Source organism: Oncorhynchus gorbuscha, linkage group LG07 (genome assembly GCF_021184085.1).
Source record: "Oncorhynchus gorbuscha isolate QuinsamMale2020 ecotype Even-year linkage group LG07, OgorEven_v1.0, whole genome shotgun sequence".
Classification (NCBI taxonomy): Eukaryota; Metazoa; Chordata; class Actinopteri; order Salmoniformes; family Salmonidae; genus Oncorhynchus; species Oncorhynchus gorbuscha.
Genome location: NC_060179.1, coordinates 69,266,189 through 69,292,628, shown reverse-complemented (window position 1 = coordinate 69,292,628; position 26,440 = coordinate 69,266,189). Strand labels below are relative to the sequence as shown.

General features: G+C 49.8%; 1 protein-coding gene across 1 annotated transcript in view; it reads right to left on the bottom strand.

The window, feature by feature from the left end:
* Positions 1 to 26,440, bottom strand: part of LOC124040294 (protein kinase C epsilon type) — a 176,807-nt gene that overhangs the window by 66,613 nt on the left and 83,754 nt on the right. The window contains exons 3-6 of the mRNA XM_046357345.1: positions 4,971 to 5,139; positions 2,338 to 2,372; positions 2,078 to 2,172; positions 1,856 to 1,985 (exon numbers count right to left, since the gene is read on the bottom strand). Of these exons, the coding sequence (XP_046213301.1) occupies positions 1,856 to 1,985; positions 2,078 to 2,172; positions 2,338 to 2,372; positions 4,971 to 5,139 (429 nt within the window). The remainder of the gene's footprint in view (positions 1 to 1,855; positions 1,986 to 2,077; positions 2,173 to 2,337; positions 2,373 to 4,970; positions 5,140 to 26,440) is intronic.

The following is a 26,440-nucleotide window of genomic DNA, read 5'->3' as shown; positions in this document are numbered from 1 at the left end:
ATATATATATATGTGCATTCAGAACATATTCAGATCCCTTGACTTTTTCCACATTTTGTTATTTTACAGCCTTATTCTAAAATAGAAATGAGCATGAGATGTTTCTTCAACTTGATTGGAGTCCACTTGTGGTAAATTCAGTTGATTGGACATGATTTGGAAATGCACATATCTGTCTATATAAGGTCCCACAGTTGACAGTACATGTCCGAGCAAACACCAAGCCATGAGGTCGAAGGAATTGTCCATAGAGCTCCGAGACAGGATTGTGTTGAGGCACAGACCTGAGGAAGTGTACCAAAACATTTCTACAGCATTGAAGGTCCCCAAGAACACAGTGACCTCCATCATTCTTAAATGGAAGAAGTTTGGAACCACCAAGACTCCGCTCTGCCAAACTGAGCAATCGGGGAGATGGGCCTTGGTCAGGGAGGTGACCAAGAACCCGATGGTCACTCTGAAAGAGCTCAAGAATTCCTCTGTGGAGATGGGAGAACCTTCCAGAAGGGCAACTATCTCTGCAGCACTCCACCAATCAGCCCTTTATGGCAGAGTGGCCAGACGGAAGCCACTCCTCAGTAAAAGGTACATGACAGCCCGCTTGGAGTTTGTCATTAGGCACCTAAAAGACTCTCAGACCATGAGAAACAAGATTCTCAGGGCTGATGAAACCAAGATTGAAGTCCTTGGCCTCACATCTGGAGGAAACCTAGCACCAACCCTATGGTGAAGCATGGTGGTGGCAGCATCATGCTGCGGGGATATTTTTTCTGCGGCAGGGACTGGGAAACTAGTCAAGATTGAGTGAAAGATGAACGGAGCAAAGTACAGAGATCCTTGATGAAAACCTGTTCCAGAGCACTCAGGACCTCAGACTTGGGCGAACGTTCACCTTCCAACAGGATAATGACCCAAAGCACACAGCCAAGACAACGCAGGAGAGGCTTCGGGACAAGTCTCTGAATGTCCTTGAGTAGCTCAGCCAGAGCCCGGACTTGAACCCGAACGAACTTGATCTCAAACCCGATCTCTGGAGACCTGAAAATAGCTGTGCAGCGATGCTTACCATCCATCCTGACAGAGCTTGAGAGGATCTGCAGAGGAAAATGAGAGAAACTCCCCAAATACAGGTGTGCCAAGCTTATAACGTCATACCCAAGACGACTCGAGGCTGTAATAGCTGCCAAAGGTGCTTCAACAAAGTACAGAGTATTGGGTCTGAATACTTATGTAAATGTGATATTTCCATTTATTTATTTTTTATACATTTGCAAAAAATGTAAAACCTGTTTTACCTTTGTCATTATGTGGTATTGTGTGTAGACTGATGAGGTAAAAAATGAACTCATTATAGAGTAAGGCTGTAACATAACACAATGTGGGAAAAGTCAAGGGGTCTGAATACTTTCCGAATGCACATATATATAAATATGCATACATATACACATGCATATCCTATACTCAATCTTACACATCCCCTTAATGTCCAAGGTCCCTGAGCGTGCACATAATGTTATTGCACACCGCTATAGTTTCAATGTCCGTGATTAGTAGTGAGTTGTAGTGCATTTGTTTATATATGTCAGTGTGTGTGTGTGTGTGTGTGTGTGTGTGTGTGTGTGTGTGTGTGTGTGTATGTGTGTGTGTGTGTGTGTGTGTGTGTGTGTGTGTGTGTGTGTGTGTGTGTGTGTGTGTGTGTATGTGTGTGTGTGTGTGTGTGTGTGTGTGTGTGTGTGTGTGTGTGTGTGTGTGTGTGTGTGTGTGTGTGTGTGTGTGTGTGTGTGTGTGTGTGTGTGTGTGTGTGTGTGTGTGTGTGTGTGCGTATGCCTGTGTGTGTGCTTGAGTGCTGGCATACCTTTGCATTGCAGCCCTTGTCTGAGCAGTCCCCACAATAGTGATCCACAGTGGTCACAGAAGGTTAGGACTTTGAAGTTGTGAATACCAAACTTATGAGGCATATTAACACTGAACCGTTGGGATCCAACCTGCAGGGGGAGACAAAGAACACTAATAATAAAACAGTCACACCCCTAGATTGATTCACCTAATAATAACTAATATGTGGAGAGATGCCTACCTCCTCTGGTGTAGTGTCCTCTTTGTCTTTCTTCATCCCAGCACACTTTGTGATGATGAGCTCGTGGCAGCGCTTATGGACTACACACGTGCACACTAGGAGACACCAGACAACTCAGTCATTCACTTCCATTTCAACACGTTAGTTGACTTATCCCCAAAGGCCCTATTATGTATAGAGTGATAGGAATACATATTGGTGTGCAGATAGATGTCACACAGAGAAACTGCCAGTAAGGAGAGAGAAAGTAGCTATATCACCTTGACACTGGTAGCCCTGTTTCCCGATCACACCCCTGTTGAGATAGATACATAGTCTCACTGACATTTCACTCAATGCAACATAGAGTCAGATTCAAAATGGAACATTATTATGTTAGATCAGTGGAATTGTAAGGTGTTGCTTAGAATGAAGTGCATATGTTTGGATCCAAAATAAACATTTCCTGACCCAATTTAAAACGTTTCAAACTCTATATTTGAAGACCCTCACGGCTTTGCCACATTCACAGACATGTTTCTGATTGAAGGCTCAATCTGTAATTTCAACAGCCTGACTGTGCTTCAAGTAAACTGGAATTAAAGCTATTTTTCCCTTTTCCTGTTGAAAAACAATATCCCACGTATAAATAATGTGGACAACACTTGAAGGTAAAAAAATGTTTTGAGCAGAATTTAGTTTTTTAGACAGAAGTGCAAACTTCATGTAGTCGGCCATTCAGGGAGTTGGTCTGATGTCATCCTCTGATGTCATCGACCTCCCCCCTTGCTTGGGGGAACAATGGAGAAACAATAGAGTACCACAGTATGAGTCATAATACCCATTAAACCTAGCGGTCAAACAAGGAACTGGTTCCAATCGTTTGTCCACCATTCATTTTTCCCATAAGGGATTTTAGAAACACTTAAAATAAGGGCTGTATTTCGTGTAGGCATTTGATAACCATGTACAACTTTAACCATGTACTACTTCAATCAATATATTCACCTGTATTTACACCCCCAAAATTAAATGGTAATTAGTTGCTAATGTGGCTATCATAAAGAACTACAAATGCCATGATGATTTGGACGAGACTGCCGAATCGAGGCAAAGGTAAGTATCTCTGGATTAACTGTCTAAAGCTAGGTACATTTAGTATTAAATAAATTGACTACATTTATTTTACATTGACAATTCTGTAAACTGTCTTGGGCACCCTTTAAATTGACACAATACCTGTTAGCAAAGGTGTCAGCTAGAGACGACGTGCAGTAGATTGCAGGGATTTGTAGTCTTGCATGATGTCTACGTTGATGCTAATTAGCACTTTCGAATCTGAGAGTAAATAGAGCCGAATATATTGATAAAAGTCACCTTGTCCGAGAGAGATTTACATGGTTATAAAAACGTCATACCAGGGTGAGACTACACAAAACACAGCCCTTATTTTAAGTGTTTCTAAAATAGAATGAATGGTGGAAAAACGATTGGAACCATTTCCATGTTTGACCACTAGATTTTATGGGTATTATGACACCTCCAATGTGGGGCTCTATAGAGAACAAAAGAGGAAGGCCCCCCCCCCCCCCCCCCCCCCAATTGAGATGTGCCTTTTGCAAGTAAATCAGGTGATAAATGCAGACTGGAGTGCGACTTTAATTGAAATTGAACCATTGAACAGCAGGAATTCTTACAGACTGTGCCTCTCAGTCTAATTTAATAAGTTCATCAGGTACATTGCTAGGTGCTACATGTCAGGTTCCCGAGCCAGAGCAGTGTGTTCTGCCACCTTTAGCAGAGCTGTCACTGTGGCAATGTGGCCATATTTTATGGCTGAGTCGGGGTGTGAGAGGGGGAGGAGGGGGTGGAGGGAAGATGGAGAGGCTGGGCCTGAAATAGCCACAGCTGTGTGCTAACACTCTTTATCACCTCTGTCAGGGAGCCACGTCACCCCATTACCCCCCTGTTACACTTATGGCCAATTTCCACCTGAGACTTACCTCAGTATTTTACCAAAAAGGCTCAGACTTTTTTATTTCCACCTCCATGGACCATCTCCAGTGTCTCACTGGGCAATGGCCTCAGCTGACCTGCTCTGACTTGGGGCCAAGGCCCTGGAAACGGGGTCTTTTTAGCTGGGATTTACAGAAAAATGGCTAACTGTGAACATGGGTTAACAACTTCCATGGTAAACACCTTCTCACAAAGCAACTGTCTTGATGATGCAGAGATTGTTGATTCTGCTCTTCACACATCTTTTGTGTCACACTCCTGATGGAAACACCAAAAATAACACTAGAGCTTTTACACGATCACACACACTGACGACACACTGGTGTGGGGTAAGTCTCAGGTGGAAATGGGAGCGTCTGAAATTGTGACAGTGTCCTGCAGTCAGTTAGGGACCTTTTGACAGCGACACTCTGTGTTTCATCAGAGAACTGGAGGCACTTGTCAGTGAGAGAAAGACTATTGTGCACTGCCATCAAGACTCCTGTTGTATCAATGAGATACTGTTTAAAGTAACATCAACCTGTAGGCAGGCACTGTTCCCAGTTCAGATCAGACTCTTCTCACAGCTTTAAGACACTCGGACTCTGTGTGCACTACAGTGATTTGTTAGGTCATAAGCCCTGGGAAGCAGGAATTGTCAGCTTGTACTACAGATGCGTGCTTGGTGCATGTAGCTTGATGCATGTAGCTTGGTGCATGTAGCTTGGTGCCATCGGGGAACAGAGAACCAGCTGGACTCTACAGGATAAAGCTTCCACTGTCACACTGTAATGGCTAGCCTAGGGGCTTTTCCCACTGTCTCCATGGCAACACTGACAGACAAGAGCACTGACCGTCCATGACCACGCATATAAAGTCTCTATAAGCTGATGTAGGTAGGTGTGTGTGTGTCTCTCACCATATAAAGTCTCTGCAGTGGGAGCAGTAGGTAGGCTGTCGTAGGTATGTGGCCATGAACTTGTGTCCGTTGACCTGATGGACCCTCCTTCGTACGGCACCCTGCCTCTTCCTTGGCCGCATGCGCTCCCGAAACACACGCTCCTCTGCATTCTCACTGGAGCCTGGAGCTGGAGAAACACATTATTAGCAAAACCAAGGAATCATAAGATTGTAACATGGGAAACACATGACTTCCTCTTTAATGTATCAACAGAATGCCACAAGAAGGAGGCTGATGAATTATTTCACATTGGTGAAGAGTCTGCCAGTAGTATGTTTCTCCACAGTGCTACTCCAACCCCCATACAGCTGGGAGGGAATGGAACAGTCTAGTGTTACTCCAAACACCCTAGCTGGGAGGGAATGGAACAGTCTATTGCTACTCCAAACACCCTAGCTGGGAGGGAATGGAACAGTCTAGTGCTACTCCAAACACCCTAGCTGGGAGGGAATGGAACAGTCTAGTGCTACTCCAAACACCCTAGCTGGGAGGGAATGGAACAGTCTAGTGTTACTCCAAACACCCTAGCTGGGAGGGAATGGAACAGTCTATTGCTACTCCAAACACCCTAGCTGGGAGGGAATGGAACAGTCTAGTGCTACTCCAAACACCCTAGCTGGGAGGGAATGGAACAGTCTAGTGCTACTCCAAACACCCTAGCTGGGAGGGAATGGAACAGTCTAGTGTTACTCCAAACACCCTAGCTGGGAGGGAATGGAACAGTCTATTGCTACTCCAAACACCCTAGCTGGGAGGGAATGGAACAGTCTAGTGCTACTCCAAACACCCTAGCTGGGAGGGAATGGAACAGTCTAGTGCTACTCCAAACACCCTAGCTGGGAGGGAATGGAACAGTCTAGTGCTACTCCAAACACCCTAGCTGGGAGGGAATGGAACAGTCTAGTGCTACTCCAAACACCCTAGCTGGGAGGGAATGGAACAGTCTAGTGCTACTCCAAACACCCTAGCTGGGAGGGAATGGAACTATCTAGTGCTACTCCAAACACCCTAGCTGGGAAGGAATGGAACAGTCTAGTGCTACTCCAAACACCCTAGCTGGGAGGGAATGGAACAGTCTAGTGCTACTCCAAACACCCTAGCTGGGAGGGAATAGAACAGTCTAGTGCTACTCCAAACACCCTAGCTGGGAGGGAATGGAACAGTCTAGTGCTACTCCAAACACCCTAGCTGGGAGGGAATGGAACAGTCTAGTGCTACTCCAAACACCCTAGCTGGGAGGGAATGAAACTGTCTAGTGCTACTCCAAACACCCTAGCTGGGAGGGAATGGAACAGTCTAGTGCTACTCCAAACACCCTAGCTGGGAGGGAATGGAACAGTCTAGTGCTACTCCAAACACGCTAGCTGGGAGGGAATGGAACAGGGAATGGAACACGGCTAAGGGAACAGTCCCTTAGCCGTGGTACACTACATGACCAAAAGTGGGTGGATACCTGCTTGTCGAACATCTCATTCCAAAATCATGGGCTTGAATATGGAGTTGTTCCCCCATTTGCTGCTATAACAGCCTCAACTCTTCTGGGAAGGCTTTCCACTAGATGTTGGAACATTGTTGAGGGGACTTGCTTCCATTCAGCCACAAGAGCAGGTTGGGCCCTGATGTTGGGCGACTAGGCCTGGCTCGCAGTTAGCGATTCAATTCATCCCAAAGGTGTTCGATGGGGTTGAGGTCAGGGCTCTGTGCAGGCCAGTCAAGTTCTTACACACCGATCTCGAAAATAACATTTTTGTATGAATCTCGCTTTGTACACAGGGACATTGTCATGCTGAAACAGGAAAGGGCATTCCCCAAACTGTTGCCACAAAGTTGGAAGCACAAAATTGTCTACAATGTCATTGTATGCTGTAGAGTTAAGATTTCCCTTCAATGGATCTAAGGGGCCAGAACCATGAAAAACTGCCCCAGACCATTATTCCTCCTCCACCAAACTTTACAGTTGGCACTATGCATTGGTGCAGGTAGCGTTCTCCTGGCATCCGTTAAACTAAGAATCATCCATCAGACAGCCAGATGGTGAAGCGTGATTCATCACTCCAGTGAGATTTACACAACTCCAGCCGACGCTTGGCATTGTGCATGGTTATCTTAGGCTTGTGTTCGGCTGCTCGGCCATGGAAACCCAATTCATGAAGCTCCCGACAAAAAGTTATTGTGGTGACGTTGCTTCCAGAGGCAGTTTTGCAACTATTTTGACATGCTACGTGCTTCAGCAGTCAGTGGTCCCGTTCTGTGAGCTTGTGTGGCCTAATACTTTGTGGCTGAGCAGTTGTTGCTCATGGACGTTTCCACTTCACAATAACAGCACTTAGTTGACCGGGGCAGCTCGAGCAGGGCAGACATTTTACGAACTGACTTGTTGGTAAGGTGGCACTATGACGGTGCCACGTTGAAAGTCACTAAGCTCTTCAGTAAGGCTATTCTACTGCCAATGTTTGTCTATGGAGTTTGCATGGCTGTGTACTCGATTTTCTACACCTGTCATCAATAGTGTGGCTGAAATAGCCGAATCCACTCATTTGAAGGGGTGTCCACATACTTCTGTACATATAGTACCTTTGGAATGTATTCAGACCCTTTGACTTTTTCCACATTTTGTTACAATACAGCCTTATTCTAAAATGTATTTAAAATAAATAAAAATATCTACACACTATACCGCAACCTACACATTGTACCGCATAATGACGAAGTAAAAAACGTTTTTTAGACATTTTTGCAAATTTATTAGATATAACAGAAATACCTTATTTACATAAGTATTCAGACTCTTCGCTATGAGGTGAATTCTGTTTCCATTGATCCTCCTTGAGATGGTTCTACAACTTGATTGGAGTCCACCTGTAGTAAATTCAATTGATTGGACATGATTTGGAAAAGCACACTCCTGTCTATACTGTATAAGGTCCCACAGTTGACAGTGCATGTCAGAGCAAAAACCAAGCCATGAGGTCAAAGGAATTGTCCGTAGAGCTCCGCGACAGGATTGTGTCGAAGCACAGATCTGGGTAAGGGTACCAAAACATTTCTGCAGCATTGAAGGTCCCCAAGAACACAGTGGCCTCCATCATTCTTAAATGGAAGAAGTTTGGAACAACCAAGACTCTTCCTAGAGCTGGCCGCACTGAGAAATCGTGAGTAAGGGCCTTGGTCAGGGAGGTGACCAAGAACCTGATGTTCACTCTGACAGAGCACTAGAGTTCCTCTGTGGAGATGGGAGAAGCTTCCAGAAGAACAATCATCTCTGCCGCCCTCCATGAATCAGGCCTTTATGCTAGAGTGGCCAGACGGAAGCACTCCTTAATAAAAGGCACATGACATCCCGCTTGGAGTTTGCCAAAAGGCACCTAAAGACTCTCAGACCATGAGAAACAAGATTCTCTGGTCTGATGACACCAAGATCCAACTCTTTGACCTGAATGCCAAGCGTCACCTCTGGAGGAAACCTGGCACCATCCTTACGATGAAACATGGTGGTGGCAGCATCATACTGTGGGGATGTTTTTCATCCCGAAGGTTCACCTTCCAACAGGACAGCGACCCTAAACACACAGCCAAGACAAGACAGGATTGGCTTCAGGACAAGTCTCTGAATGTCCTTGCGTGGCCCAGCCAGAGCCCGGACTTGAACCTGATCAAACATCTCTGCAGAGACCTAAAAATAGTTGTGCAGCGATGATCCCCATCCAACCTGACAGAACTTGAGAGGATCTGCAGAGAAGAATGGGAGAAACTCCCCAAATACAGGTGTGCCAAGCTTGTAAGGTCATACCAAAGAAGACTCAAGGCTGTGGATCTGAATACTTATGTAAATGTGATATTTCAGTTTTCTATATTTTAGAAATTAGCAAACATTTTTAAAATCCTGTTTTTGCTTTGTCATTATGGGGTATTATGTGCAGACTGGTGAGGGAAAAACGATTTAATCCATTTTAGAATAAGGCTGTAACCTAACAAAATGCTGTAACAAAATGCTGTAACCTAACAAAATTATAGTGTATATTGGCCATATATCACAACCCGCCGAGGTGCATTATTGCTATTATAAATTGGTTTCCAACGCAATTAGAGCAATAAAATAACAGTTTTGTCATACCCATGATATATCACAGCTGTCAGCCAATCAGCATTCAGGGATCGACCCACCCAGTTTATAATTACATTTATAATTACACATGACTACCTCTAGATGGTGGTACTTCCGCAGAGGTGAATACACAGATAACAACTCAACAACCTCAACGCTATGCAGACGCTGGAGAGGTGATTAACAGGCTTGTCTCACACACACACACACACACACACACACACACACACACACACACACACACACACACACACACACACACACACACACACACACACACACACACACACACACACACACACACACACACACACACACACACACACACACACGGAAAACTTGTAATCAAACATTTGCCTCGTCCGGATAGGATAGCCTATATGCTACCAAGCTAACCAGTGACTGATTCAACCTTAACTAAGAAGAATGCAGGATATGACATGCTGGTGATTGAGCTCTCTCCCAGTGTCCCAGTGTGAGTGTGTATGTAGTGTACTGTAGCTGCTGAGGTCTGGATCAATGGATTGACGGGGTCGGCTGTGATACAGAGCAACCATATTGGAGACCTGTCAGCCCTACTCACCAGGGCAGAAGACAAGGTCACTCAGAGAGCTGCTGCACATCTCTCTCTCTCTCTCTCTCTCTCTTACACAGCTTCACACATTTACTGTATGCACACAGCACACACGCACACTCACACAAACGCACACACACACACACACACACACACACACACACACACACACACACACACACACACACACACACACACACACACACACACACACACACACACACACACACACACACACACACACACACACACACACACACGGTTGTGGATTGCTTAGGTTTAGATTACACTCTGCCACTTTGTTAATTATACTGTCAGCCATAAATATATGTAAATATATATATATATTATATATAGGTGACTACCCCCTGCCACATGGTCTGGTAGGTGACTACCCCCTGCCACATGGTCTGGTAGGTGACTACCCCCTGCCACATGGTCTGGTAGGTGACTACCCCCTGCCACATGGTCTGGTAGGTGACTACCCCCTGCCACATGGTCTGGTAGGTGACAGCCCCCTGCCACATGGTCTGGTAGGTGACTACCCCCTGCCACATGGTCTGATAGGTGACAGCCCCCTGCCACATGGTCTGATAGGTGACTACCCCCTGCACATGGTCTGATAGGTGACAGCCCCCTGCCACATGGTCTGGTAGGTGACTACCCCCTGCACATGGTCTGATAGGTGACAGCCCCCTGCCACATGGTCTGATAGGTGACTACCCCCTGCACATGGTCTGATAGGTGACAACCCCCTGCACATGGTCTGATAGGTGACTACCCCCTGCACATGGTCTGGTAGGTGACAACCCCCTGCACATGGTCTGATAGGTGACAACCCCTGCACATGGTCTGATAGGTGACTACCCCCTGCACATGGTCTGATAGGTGACAACCCCTGCACATGGTCTGATAGGTGACTACCCCCTGCACATGGTCTGATAGGTGACAGCCCCCTGCCACATGGTCTGATAGGTGACTACCCCTGCACATGGTATGATAGGTGACAACCCCTGCACATGGTCTGATAGGTGACTACCCCTGCACATGGCCTGGTAGGTGACAACCCCCTGCACATGGTCTGATAGGTGACAACCCCCTGCACATGGTCTGATAGGTGACTACCCCCTGCACATGGTCTGGTAGGTGACAACCCCCTGCACATGGTCTGATAGGTGACTACCCCCTGCACATGGTCTGATAGGTGACAACCCCCTGCACATGGTCTGATAGGTGACTACCCCCTGCACATGGTCTGGTAGGTGACAACCCCCTGCACATGGTCTGATAGGTGACAACCCCCTGCACATGGTCTGATAGGTGACTACCCCTGCACATGGTCTGATAGGTGACAACCCCTGCACATGGTCTGATAGGTGACTACCCCTGCACATGGTCTGATAGGTGACTACCCCTGCACATGGTCTGATAGGTGACTACCCCTGCCACATGGTCTGATAGGTGACTACCCCCTGCCACATGGTCTGATAGGTTACTACCCCCTGCACATGGTCTGATAGGTGACTACCCCCTGCACATGGTCTGATAGGTGACTACCCCCTGCCACATGGTCTGATAGGTGACTACCCCCTGCACATGGTCTGATAGGTGACTACCCCCTGCCACATGGTCTGATAGGTGACTACCCCCTGCACATGGTCTGATAGGTGACTACCCCCTGCACATGGTCTGGTAGGTGACAGCCCCCTGCCACATGGTCTGATAGGTGACTACCCTCTGCACATGGTCTGATAGGTGACTACCCCCTGCACATGGTCTGATAGGTGACTACCCCCTGCACATGGTCTGGTAGGTGACAGCCCCCTGCCACATGGTCTGATAGGTGACTACCCTCTGCACATGGTCTGATAGGTGACTACCCTCTGCACATGGTCTGATAGGTGACTACCCTCTGCACATGGTCTGATAGGTGACTACCCCCTGCACATGGTCTGCATTTACATTTACATTTAAGTCATTTAGCAGACGCTCTTATCCAGAGCGACTTACAAATTGGTGCGTTCACCTTATCCCACTACTGGACAGCACGGGGATTTGACCTGCTTCGTTTCCGACCTGGGCCGGTTCACCCCTCCTTAGACAACCTGGTGGTCCCGGGCTCCCCCAGGAACACCATATCGATACCGAACTTAGCGTGGACACCCGTTCGACATAGTGTGCTGCAGCCCAGAGCTCCTCAGCTCACTTGATCCACCAACCTCAGCCTCCCAATGACTTGGATTACAGGCACATGCCACCGCACCCGGCGTCTGGTAGGTGACAGCCCCCTGCCACATGGTCTGGTAGGTGACAGCCCCCTGCCACATGGTCTGGTAGGTGACAGCCCCCTGCCACATGGTCTGGTAGGTGACAGCCCCCTGCCACATGGTCTGGTAGGTGACAACCCCCTGCACATGGTCTGGTAGGTGACAGCCCCCTGCCACATGGTCTGGTAGGTGACAACCCCCTGCACATGGTCTGGTAGGTGACAGCCCCCTGCCACATGGTCTGGTAGGTGACAACCCCTGCACATGGTCTGGTAGGTGACAGCCCCCTGCCACATGGTCTGGTAGGTGACTACCCCCTGCACATGGTCTGGTAGGTGACTACCCCTGCACATGGTCTGGTAGGTGACAACCCCTGCACATGGTCTGGTAGGTGACAGCCCCCTGCCACATGGTCTGGTAGGTGACTACCCCTGCACATTGTCTGGTAGGTGACAACCCCTGCACATGGTCTGGTAGGTGACAGCCCCTGCCACATGGTCTGATAGGTGACTACCCCCTGCCACATGGTCTGATAGGTGACTACCCCCTGCACATGGTCTGATAGGTGACTACCCCCTGCCACATGGTCTGATAGGTGACTACCCCCTGCCATATGGTCTGATAGGTGACTACCCCCTGCACATGGTCTGATAGGTGACTACCCCCTGCACATGGTCTGATAGGTGACTATCCCCTGCCACATGGTCTGATAGGTGACAGCCCCCTGCCACATGGTCTGGTAGGTGACAGCCCCCTGCCACATGGTCTGATAGGTGACAGCCCCCTGCCACATGGTCTGATAGGTGACTACCCCCTGCACATGGTCTGATAGGTGACAACCCCCTGCACATGGTATGATAGGTGACTACCCCCTGCACATGGTCTGGTAGGTGACAACCCCCTGCACATGGTCTGATAGGTGACAACCCCCTGCACATGGTCTGATAGGTGACTACCCCCTGCACATGGTCTGATAGGTGACAACCCCCTGCACATGGTCTGATAGGTGACTACCCCCTGCACATGGTCTGATAGGTGACAGCCCCCTGCCACATGGTCTGATAGGTGACTACCCCTGCACATGGTCTGATAGGTGACAACCCCTGCACATGGTCTGATAGGTGACTACCCCTGCACATGGCCTGGTAGGTGACAACCCCCTGCACATGGTCTGATAGGTGACAACCCCTGCACATGGTCTGATAGGTGACTACCCCCTGCACATGGTCTGGTAGGTGACAACCCCTGCACATGGTCTGATAGGTGACTACCCCCTGCACATGGTCTGATAGGTGACAACCCCCTGCACATGGTCTGATAGGTGACTACCCCCTGCACATGGTCTGGTAGGTGACAACCCCTGCACATGGTCTGATAGGTGACAACCCCTGCACATGGTCTGATAGGTGACTACCCCCTGCACATGGTCTGATAGGTGACAACCCCCTGCACATGGTCTGATAGGTGACTACCCCCTGCACATGGTCTGATAGGTGACTACCCCCTGCACATGGTCTGATAGGTGACTACCCCCTGCCACATGGTCTGATAGGTGACTACCCCCTGCCACATGGTCTGATAGGTGACTACCCCTGCACATGGTCTGATAGGTGACTACCCCCTGCACATGGTCTGATAGGTGACTACCCCCTGCCACATGGTCTGATAGGTGACTACCCCCTGCACATGGTCTGATAGGTGACTATCCCCTGCACATGGTCTGCATTTACATTTACATTTAAGTCATTTAGCAGACGCTCTTATCCAGAGCGACTTACAAATTGGTGCGTTCACCTTATCCCACTACTGGACAGCACGGGGGATTTGACCTGCTTCGTTTCCGACCTGGGCCGGTTCACCCCTCCTTAGACAACCTGGTGGTCCCGGGCTCCCCCAGGAACACCATATCGATACCGAACTTAGCGTGGACACCCGTTCGACATAGTGTGCTGCAGCCCAGAGCTCCTCAGCTCACTTGATCCACCAACCTCAGCCTCCCAATGACTTGGATTACAGGCACATGCCACCGCACCCGGCGTCTGGTAGGTGACAGCCCCCTGCCACATGGTCTGGTAGGTGACAGCCCCCTGCCACATGGTCTGGTAGGTGACAGCCCCCTGCCACATGGTCTGGTAGGTGACAGCCCCCTGCCACATGGTCTGGTAGGTGACAACCCCCTGCACATGGTCTGGTAGGTGACAGCCCCCTGCCACATGGTCTGGTAGGTGACAACCCCCTGCACATGGTCTGGTAGGTGACAGCCCCCTGCCACATGGTCTGGTAGGTGACAACCCCTGCACATGGTCTGGTAGGTGACAGCCCCCTGCCACATGGTCTGGTAGGTGACTACCCCCTGCACATGGTCTGGTAGGTGACTACCCCCTGCACATGGTCTGGTAGGTGACAACCCCTGCACATGGTCTGGTAGGTGACAGCCCCCTGCCACATGGTCTGGTAGGTGACTACCCCCTGCACATTGTCTGGTAGGTGACAACCCCCTGCACATGGTCTGGTAGGTGACAGCCCCCTGCCACATGGTCTGATAGGTGACTACCCCCTGCCACATGGTCTGATAGGTGACTACCCCTGCACATGGTCTGATAGGTGACTACCCCCTGCCACATGGTCTGATAGGTGACTACCCCCTGCCATATGGTCTGATAGGTGACTACCCCCTGCACATGGTCTGATAGGTGACTACCCCTGCACATGGTCTGATAGGTGACAACCCCTGCACATGGTCTGATAGGTGACTACCCCTGCACATGGTCTGGTAGGTGACAACCCCCTGCACATGGTCTGATAGGTGACTACCCCCTGCACATGGTCTGATAGGTGACAACCCCTGCACATGGTCTGATAGGTGACTACCCCTGCACATGGTCTGGTAGGTGACAACCCCTGCACATGGTCTGATAGGTGACAACCCCCTGCACATGGTCTGATAGGTGACTACCCCCTGCACATGGTCTGATAGGTGACAACCCCCTGCACATGGTCTGATAGGTGACTACCCCCTGCACATGGTCTGATAGGTGACTACCCCCTGCACATGGTCTGATAGGTGACTACCCCCTGCCACATGGTCTGATAGGTGACTACCCCCTGCCACATGGTCTGATAGGTGACTACCCCCTGCACATGGTCTGATAGGTGACTACCCCTGCACATGGTCTGATAGGTGACTACCCCCTGCCACATGGTCTGATAGGTGACTACCCCTGCACATGGTCTGATAGGTGACTACCCCTGCACATGGTCTGCATTTACATTTACATTTAAGTCATTTAGCAGACGCTCTTATCCAGAGCGACTTACAAATTGGTGCGTTCACCTTATCCCACTACTGGACAGCACGGGGGATTTGACCTGCTTCGTTTCCGACCTGGGCCGGTTCACCCCTCCTTAGACAACCTGGTGGTCCCGGGCTCCCCCAGGAACACCATATCGATACCGAACTTAGCGTGGACACCCGTTCGACATAGTGTGCTGCAGCCCAGAGCTCCTCAGCTCACTTGATCCACCAACCTCAGCCTCCCAATGACTTGGATTACAGGCACATGCCACCGCACCCGGCGTCTGGTAGGTGACAGCCCCCTGCCACATGGTCTGGTAGGTGACAGCCCCCTGCCACATGGTCTGGTAGGTGACAGCCCCCTGCCACATGGTCTGGTAGGTGACAGCCCCCTGCCACATGGTCTGGTAGGTGACAACCCCCTGCACATGGTCTGGTAGGTGACAGCCCCCTGCCACATGGTCTGGTAGGTGACAACCCCCTGCACATGGTCTGGTAGGTGACAGCCCCCTGCCACATGGTCTGGTAGGTGACAACCCCCTGCACATGGTCTGGTAGGTGACAGCCCCCTGCCACATGGTCTGGTAGGTGACTACCCCCTGCACATGGTCTGGTAGGTGACTACCCCCTGCACATGGTCTGGTAGGTGACAACCCCCTGCACATGGTCTGGTAGGTGACAGCCCCCTGCCACATGGTCTGGTAGGTGACTACCCCCTGCACATTGTCTGGTAGGTGACAACCCCCTGCACATGGTCTGGTAGGTGACAGCCCCCTGCCACATGGTCTGATAGGTGACTACCCCCTGCCACATGGTCTGATAGGTGACTACCCCCTGCACATGGTCTGATAGGTGACTACCCCCTGCCACATGGTCTGATAGGTGACTACCCCCTGCCATATGGTCTGATAGGTGACTACCCCTGCACATGGTCTGATAGGTGACTACCCCTGCACATGGTCTGATAGGTGACTATCCCCTGCCACATGGTCTGATAGGTGACAGCCCCCTGCCACATGGTCTGGTAGGTGACAGCCCCCTGCCACATGGTCTGATAGGTGACAGCCCCCTGCCACATGGTCTGATAGGTGACTACCCCTGCACATGGTCTGATAGGTGACAACCCCCTGCACATGGTATGATAGGTGACTACCCCCTGCACATGGTCTGGTAGGTGACAACCCCCTGCACATGGTCTGATAGGTGACAACCCCCTGCACATGGTCTGATAGGTGACTACCCCCTGCACATGGTCTGATAGGTGACAACCCCCTGCACATGGTCTGATAGGTGACTACCCCCTGCACATGGTCTGATAGGTGACAGCCCCCTGCCACATGGTCTGATAGGTGACTACCCCCTGCACATGGTCTGATAGGTGACAACCCCCTGCACATGGTCTGATAGGTGACTACCCCCTGCACATGGTCTGATAGGTGACAACCCCCTGCACATGGTCTGATAGGTGACTACCCCCTGCACATGGTCTGATAGGTGACTACCCCCTGCACATGGTCTGCATTTACATTTACATTTAAGTCATTTAGCAGACGCTCTTATCCAGAGCGACTTACAAATTGGTGCGTTCACCTTATCCCACTACTGGACAGCACGGGGGATTTGACCTGCTTCGTTTCCGACCTGGGCCGGTTCACCCCTCCTTAGACAACCTGGTGGTCCCGGGCTCCCCCAGGAACACCATATCGATACCGAACTTAGCGTGGACACCCGTTCGACATAGTGTGCTGCAGCCCAGAGCTCCTCAGCTCACTTGATCCACCAACCTCAGCCTCCCAATGACTTGGATTACAGGCACATGCCACCGCACCCGGCGTCTGGTAGGTGACAGCCCCCTGCCACATGGTCTGGTAGGTGACAGCCCCCTGCCACATGGTCTGGTAGGTGACAGCCCCCTGCCACATGGTCTGGTAGGTGACAGCCCCCTGCCACATGGTCTGGTAGGTGACAACCCCCTGCACATGGTCTGGTAGGTGACAGCCCCCTGCCACATGGTCTGGTAGGTGACAACCCCCTGCACATGGTCTGGTAGGTGACAGCCCCCTGCCACATGGTCTGGTAGGTGACAACCCCCTGCACATGGTCTGGTAGGTGACTACCCCCTGCACATGGTCTGGTAGGTGACTACCCCCTGCACATGGTCTGGTAGGTGACAACCCCCTGCACATGGTCTGGTAGGTGACAGCCCCCTGCCACATGGTCTGGTAGGTGACTACCCCCTGCACATTGTCTGGTAGGTGACAACCCCCTGCACATGGTCTGGTAGGTGACAGCCCCCTGCCACATGGTCTGATAGGTGACTACCCCTGCCACATGGTCTGATAGGTGACTACCCCTGCACATGGTCTGATAGGTGACTACCCCTGCCACATGGTCTGATAGGTGACTACCCCCTGCCATATGGTCTGATAGGTGACTACCCCCTGCACATGGTCTGATAGGTGACTACCCCCTGCACATGGTCTGATAGGTGACTATCCCCTGCCACATGGTCTGATAGGTGACAGCCCCCTGCCACATGGTCTGGTAGGTGACAGCCCCCTGCCACATGGTCTGATAGGTGACTACCCCCTGCCACATGGTCTGGTAGGTGACTACCCCCTGCACATGGTCTGATAGGTGACTACCCCCTGCCACATGGTCTGGTAGGTGACTACCCCCTGCCACATGGTCTGGTAGGTGACAGCCCCCTGCCACGTGGTCTGATAGGTGACTACCCCCTGCACATGGTCTGGTAGGTGACAGGCCCCTGCCACATGGTCTGATAGGTGACTACCCCCTGCACATGGTCTGGTAGGTGACAGCCCCCTGCCACATGGTCTGGTAGGTGACAGCCCCCTGCCACATGGTCTGATAGGTGACTACCCCCTGCACATGGTCTGGTAGGTGACAGCCCCCTGCCACATGGTCTGGTAGGTGACAGCCCCCTGCCACATGGTCTGATAGGTGACTACCCCCTGCACATGGTCTGGTAGGTGACAGCCCCCTGCCACATGGTCTGGTAGGTGACAGCCCCCTGCCACATGGTCTGGTAGGTGACAGCCCCCTGCCACATGGTCTGGTAGGTGACTACCCCCTGCACATGGTCTGGTAGGTGACAGCCCCCTGCCACATGGTCTGGTAGGTGACTACCCCCTGCACATGGTCTGGTAGGTGACTACCCCCTGCACATGGTCTGGTAGGTGACAGCCCCCTGCCACATGGTCTGGTAGGTGACTACCCCCTGCACATGGTCTGGTAGGTGACAGCCGCCTGCACATGGTCTGGTAGGTGACAGCCCCCTGCCACATGGTCTGATAGGTGACTACCCCCTGCACATGGTCTGGTAGGTGACAGCCCCCTGCCACATGGTCTGATAGGTGACTACCCCCTGCACATGGTCTGGTAGGTGACAGCCCCCTGCCACATGGTCTGATAGGTGACTACCCCCTGCACATGGTCTGGTAGGTGACAGCCCCTGCCACATGGTCTGATAGGTGACTACCCCCTGCACATGGTCTGGTAGGTGACAGCCCCCTGCCACATGGTCTGATAGGTGACTACCCCCTGCACATGGTCTGGTAGGTGACAGCCCCTGCCACATGGTCTGATACGTGACTACCCCCTGCACATGGTCTGGTAGGTGACAGCCCCCTGCCACATGGTCTGATAGGTGACTACCCCCTGCACATGGTCTGGTAGGTGACAGCCCCCTGCCACACAGTTATTTTGGTTGGTGATTCACTCTGACCCAGTAAAAACACTGAGTGAAAGCAGTGGGATCTAGGTCCATGCGAGCGATTCACTGTCAGAAAGATACAACCCTAAGGTGTCGGCACAGTGCTGGTTGTATTAGTGCTGAGTAAGACCCCAGGACTGCATGCCCCTCTTAACACAATACACTGACTGGCACATTTTGGTTTCTGGGGTCAACTGAGGCTGTGTGTAATTTTACCTGTAACTGGGAGCAACAGCTGCGCCACAATGAAGTCATGTCCATTGTTGAAAAAAATCTCCCTCCGCGTGCCAGGGTGTTGTATCATATATGACCACTGTGTGGAGCTGCAAGATCAGGCCTTGTATCCCTGTCTGTCTGTCTGTCTGTCTGTCTGTCTGTCTGTCTGTCTGTCTGTCTGTCTGTCTGTCTGTCTGTCTGTCTGTCTGTCTGTCTGTCTGTCTGTCTGTCTGTCTGTCTGTCTGTCTGTCTGTCTGTCTGTCTGTCTGTCTGTCTGTCTGTCTGTCTGTCTGTCTGTCTGTCTGTCTGTCTGTCTGTCTGTCTGTCTGTCTGTCTGTCTGTCTGCCTAACCCTAACCTAATTTGATTTTGTTAAACTTGACCCCTAAAGCTAATCAATCACACACTCCTCTCCTCACTTAACTCTATACAGCACAGAGAGAGAGAGAGAAAGAGAGAGAGAGGGAGAGAGAGAGAGACAAAGAGAGAGAGACAGAGATAGAGACAGAGACAGAGTTAGAGAGAGAGAGAGAGAGAGAGAGAGAGAGAGAGAGAGAGAGAGAGAGAGAGAGAGAGAGAGACCGTGCACACTGCCCACACAATTAGGTGGAAACTGAGCTGCACTTCCTAACCTCCTGCCAAATGTATGACCATATTAGAAACACATATTTCCCTCAGATTACACAGACCCACAAAGAATTCGAAAACAAATCCAATTTTGATAAACTCCCATATCTATTGGGTGAAATACCACAGTGTGCCATCACAGCAGCAATGTGTGTGACCTGTTGCCACAAGAAAAGGGCAACCAGTGAAGAACAAAACTATATTTATATTTATTTATTTTCCCTTTTGTACTTTACCTGTTTGCACTTTAACTGTCATTATAACATTGTATAGAAACATAATATGACATTTGAAATGTCTTTATTTAAAAAAAACTTTTGTTAGTGTAATGTTAACTGTTCATTTTGTATTGTCTATTTCACTTTTGTTTATTGTATTATCTATTTCACTTGCTTTGCCAATGTAAACATGTTTCCCATGCCAATAAAGCCCCTTAACTTGAAATTGAATTGAGATACAACCAGCCTCTAGCAGAGAAGTAGAGGAGAAAAGGAAAGAAAGTGAAAGTAGGGGAGAGAACAGAAAACAGAGCAGCTGTACACCACCGTTCAAAGGGTTTGGGGTCACTTAGAAATGTCCTTGTTTTTGAAAGAAAAGCATTTTTTTGTCCATTATTGATCAGAAATACAGTGTAGACATTGCTCATTTTGTAAATGACTATTGTAGCTGCAAACGACAGATTTTTAATGGAATATCTACACAGGCGTACAAGGGCCCATCATCAGCAACCATCACTCCTGTGTTCAAATGGCACGTTGTGTTAGCTAATCCAAGTTTATCATTTTAAAAGGCTAATTGAGCAACCCTTTTGCAATTATGTTAGCACAGCTAGAAACTGTTGTCGTCCTTAAAGAAGCAATAAAACTGTCCTTCTTTAGACTAGTTGAGTATCTGGAGGATGAGCATTTTTGGGTTCGATTACAGGGTAAAAATAGAAACAAAGAACTTTCTTCTGAAACTCGTCAGTCTATTCTTGTTCTGAGAAATGAAGGCTATTCCATGTGAGAAATTGCCAAGAAACTGAAAATCTTATTACCTAACACAGCGTGCCATTGGCTAACACAACGTGCCATTGGAAAACAGGAGTGATGGTTGCTGATAATGGGCCTCTGTATGCATATGTAGATATTCCATAATAAATAAGCTGTTTCCAGCTACGATAATCATTTACAACAATAACAATGCCCACACTGTATTTCTGATCAATTTTACGTTATTTTAATGGACAAAAAAATTATATTTCTTTCAAAAACAAGGACATTTCTAAGTGACCCCAAACTTTTGAACGGTAGTGTACGTTTAAACACGCACACACACACAGGGATGTGCACACACACACAGGGATGTGCACACACACACAGGGATGTGCACACACACACAGGGATGTGCACACACACAGGGATGTGCACACACACAGGGATGTGCACACACACACAGGGATGTGCACACACACAGGGATGTGCACACACACAGGGATGTGCACACACACACAGGGATGTGCACACACACAGGGACGATCACACACACAGGGATGTGCACACACACACAGGGACGATCACACACACAGGGACGATCACACACACAGGGACGATCACACACACAGGGATGTGCACACACACAGGGACGATCATACACACAGGGACGATCACACACACAGGGACGATCACACACACAGGGACGATCACACACACAGGGACGATCACACACACAGGGATGTGCACACACACACACAGGGATGTGCACACACACACAGGGATGTGCACACACACAGGGACGATCATACACACAGGGACGATCACACACACAGGGACGATCACACACACAGGGACGATCACACACACAGGGACGATCATACACACAGGGACGATCACACACACAGGGACGATCACACACACAGAGACGATCACACACACAGGGACGATCACACACACAGGGACGATCACACACACAGGGACGCGCACACACACAGGCACGATCACACACACAGGGACGATCACACACACAGGGACGATCACACACACAGGGACGCGCACACACACAGGCACGATCACACACACAGGGACGATCACACACACAGGGACGATCACACACACAGGGACGATCACACACACAGGGACGCGCACACACACAGGCACGATCACACACACAGGGACGATCACACACACAGGCACGATCACACACACAGGGACGATCACACACACAGGGACGCGCACACACACAGGGACGCGCACACACACAGGGACGATCACACACACAGGGACGCGCACACACACAGGGACGATCACACACACAGGGACGATCACACACACAGGGACGATCACACACACAGGGACGCGCACACACACAGGCACGATCACACACACAGGGACGATCACACACACAGGGATGTGCACACACACACAGGGACGATCACACACACAGGGACGATCACACACACAGGGGACGATCACACACACAGGGATGTGCACACACACAGGGACGATCATACACACAGGGACGATCACACACACAGGGACGATCACACACACAGGGACGATCACACACACAGGGACGATCACACACACAGGGATGTGCACACACACACACAGGGATGTGCACACACACACAGGGATGTGCACACACACAGGGACGATCATACACACAGGGACGATCACACACACAGGGACGATCACACACACAGGGACGATCACACACACAGGGACGATCATACACACAGGGACGATCACACACACAGGGACGATCACACACACAGAGACGATCACACACACAGGGACGATCACACACACAGGGACGATCACACACACAGGGACGCGCACACACACAGGCACGATCACACACACAGGGACGATCACACACACAGGGACGATCACACACACAGGGACGCGCACACACACAGGCACGATCACACACACAGGGACGATCACACACACAGGGACGATCACACACACAGGGACGATCACACACACAGGGACGCGCACACACACAGGCACGATCACACACACAGGGACGATCACACACACAGGCACGATCACACACACAGGGACGATCACACACACAGGGACGCGCACACACACAGGGACGCGCACACACACAGGGACGATCACACACACAGGGACGCGCACACACACAGGGACGATCACACACACAGGGACGATCACACACACAGGGACGATCACACACACAGGGACGCACACACACACAGGCACGATCACACACACAGGGACGATCACACACACAGGGACGATCACACACACAGGGACGCGCACACACACAGGGACGATCACATGCACACACAGGCACGCACACACACACAGGCACGCTCACATGCACACACAGGCACGCACACACACAGGCACGATCACACACACAGGCACGCTCACATGCACACACAGGCACGCACACACAGGTACGCACACATAGGCACAGACACACACACACAGACACACACACACAGTAAAATCAATGGAGTTAATCTCAAGAGCATGGAACCAAGAGTACCAGCTCCTACCATCAGGCCGTCCATATAGAGACCTTCTGTACAAAACCGCCAGAGCCCAGAAATCATTTCTCCGCACTAGTATAAGTCAATTTGAATTTACAAACTGAACTGTATCAACTTGTTACCTGCTGTAGTTATTGCTCGTGGTTTATGTATTTATGTACTTATGTGGTGATGCTGTGCTGTGGTTTGTTGAGATACAAGACACATTTACTGAAAAAAACACAATAGAATGATAATAATGATATTATTATTGTTATTCATGTACACTACATGACCAACAGTATGTAGACATCTGCTCGTCAAACATCTCTTTCCAAAATTATGGGTATTAATATGGAGTTGGTCCACCCTGCTGCTATAACAGCCTCTTCAGTGAAGGCTTTCCACTAGATGTTGGAACATTGTTGCAGGGACCTGCTTCCATTCATCCACAAGAGCATTAGTGCGGTTGGGCACTGATGTTGGGTGATTAGGCCTGGCTCACAGTCGGCGTTCCAATTCATCCCAAAGGTGTTCGATGGGTTTGAGGTCAGGGCTCTGTGCAGGCCAGTCAAGTTCTTACACACCGATCTCAACCATTTCTGTATGGACCTCGCTTTGTGCACGGGGGCATTGTCATACTAAAACAAGAAAGGGCATTCCCAAAACTGTTGACACAAAGTTGGAAGCACAAAATCATCTACAATGTCATTGTATGCTGTATAGTTAAGATTTCCCTTCACTGGAACTAAGGGGCCTCGCACGAACCATGAAAACCAGCCCCAGACCATTATTCCTCCTCCACCAAACTTTACAGTTGGCACTATGCATTGGTGCAGGTAGCATTCTTCTGGCATCCGTCAAACTTAGATTCATCCATCAGACTGCCAGATGGTGAAGCATAATTCATCACTCCAGAGAACGCATTTCCATTACTTCGGCGATGTCATTTCCAAACACTCTACTCAACAAATTGGATGCAGTCTAACACAGTGCTATCCGTTTTGTCACCAAAGCCCCATATACTACCCACCACTGCGACCTGTATGATCTCGTTGGCTGGCCCTCGCTTCATACTCGTCGCCAAACCCACTGGCTCCAGGTCATTTCCAAGTCTCTGCTAGGTATATCTCACTGGTCACCACCAAAGCCCATTCTTCCTTTGTCCGCCTCTCCTTCCAGTTCTCTGCTGCCAATCTCTGGAACGAACTGCAAAAATCTCTGAAGCTGGAGACTCTTACCTCCCTCACTAGCTTAAAGCACCAGTTGTCAGAGCAGCTCACATTTCACTGCACCTGTACATAGCTCATCTGTAAATAGCCCATCCCATCTACCTCATCCCCATACTGTACTTATTTATATATTTATCTTGCTCCTTTGCACCCCAGTATCTCAATTTGCAAATTCATCTTCTGCACATCCTACCGTTCCAGTGTTTAATTGCTATATTATAATTACTTTACCACCATGGCCTATTTATTGCCTTTACCTCTCTTATCCTACATTTGCACATGCTGTATAGATTTTTCTACTGTATTATTGATGGTATTTTTGTTTATTCCATGTGTAACTCTGTGTTGTTGTATGTGTCGAACTGCTTTGCTTTATCTTGGCCAGGTCGCAGTTGCAAATGAGAACTTGTTCTCAACTAGCCTACCTGGTTAAATAAAGGTGAAATAAAATCTAATTAAAATAAATTGCTCCAGAGTCCAATGGCAGAGAGTTTTACACCACTCCAGCCAACTTTTGGCATTGCACATGGTGATCTTAGGCTTGTGTGCGGCTGCTCAGCCATGGAAACCCATTTCATGAAGCTCTCGACGAACAGTTCTTGTGCTGACATTGCTTTGCTGATTTATATGCGGTACGTGCTTCAGCACGTAAGTGGCCTACCACTTCAAGGCTGAGCCATTGTTGTTCCTAGACATTTCCACTTTACAATAATAGCGCTTGACCGGGGCAGCTCTAGCAGGGCAGAAATATGACCAACTGACTTGTTGGAAAGGTGGCATCCTATGATGTGCCATGTTGAAAGTCACTGAGGCCATTAAATCCATTCTACTGCCAATGTTTCCCTATGGAGATTACATGGCTGTGTGCTCAATGTTATACACTTGTCAGTAACGGGTGTGGCTGAAATAGACTAAACCACTAATTTGAAGGATCCACATACTTTTGTATATATACTGTAAGTGTTCAACACCATTCCCCTCTACAGTGTCTCTTGCTAGGCGCTTCCTCACTCTGCAGGCATGATGTTTCAACTCCAGAGATGAAAAAACCAACCCTCAGATATACTGCGCCACACGCCACTGCTCTCATTCTCACCCCCACGGTGTGAATGTGTGCGCCTGTGTCAGCATGTGTGTGAGCATGAGCATGTGCGCACATGCCGGTGTGTAGTGTGTGTGTGTTACCGAGCGTGTGTATGTGTGTGTATGGATCTCGAATTCACCGTGGGTGTGTTTCAGGCTGTGTGTGTGAGTGTGTTTGTCACCGAGCATGTGTGTGTGTTTGCGCCTGTGTGTGTGTTTGTGTATTTGTCTGTTTGTGGACCTGAACATTCCCAGCCAAGTCTATCTGTGACAGTTGTCCCATCTGTAGCCTTTGGCCAGACAGAAGGATGATCAGGGAGGCTGTGGAGGGGATGACTTAGTGGATGACTTTGTGGAAGACTTAGTGCAGGGATGGGCAACTCCAGCCCTCGGGGGGGGGCTGATTGGTGTCACACTTTTGGTCCAGCCCCAGCCCCAGCCCCATCCCCAGCCCCAGCCCCAGCCCCAGCCCCATCCCCAGCCCCAGCCCCATCCCTTCCCTTCCCTTCCCCATCCCCATCCCCATCCCCAGCCCCAGCCCCATCTCCAGCCCCAGCCCCAGCCCCAGCCCCAGCCCCAGCCCCAGCCCCAGCCCCAGCCCCAGCCCCAGCCCCATCCCCGTTTTTGTTAAATCATCCCCCAGCGTTGCATCGATTATATGCAACGCAGGACACGCTAGATAAACTAGTAATATCATCAACCATGTATAGTTATAACTAGTGATTATGATTGATTGTTTTTATAAGATAAGTTTAATGCTAGTTAGCAACTTACCTAATGGCTTCTACTGCATTCCTTGTGGAGTGCAACGTG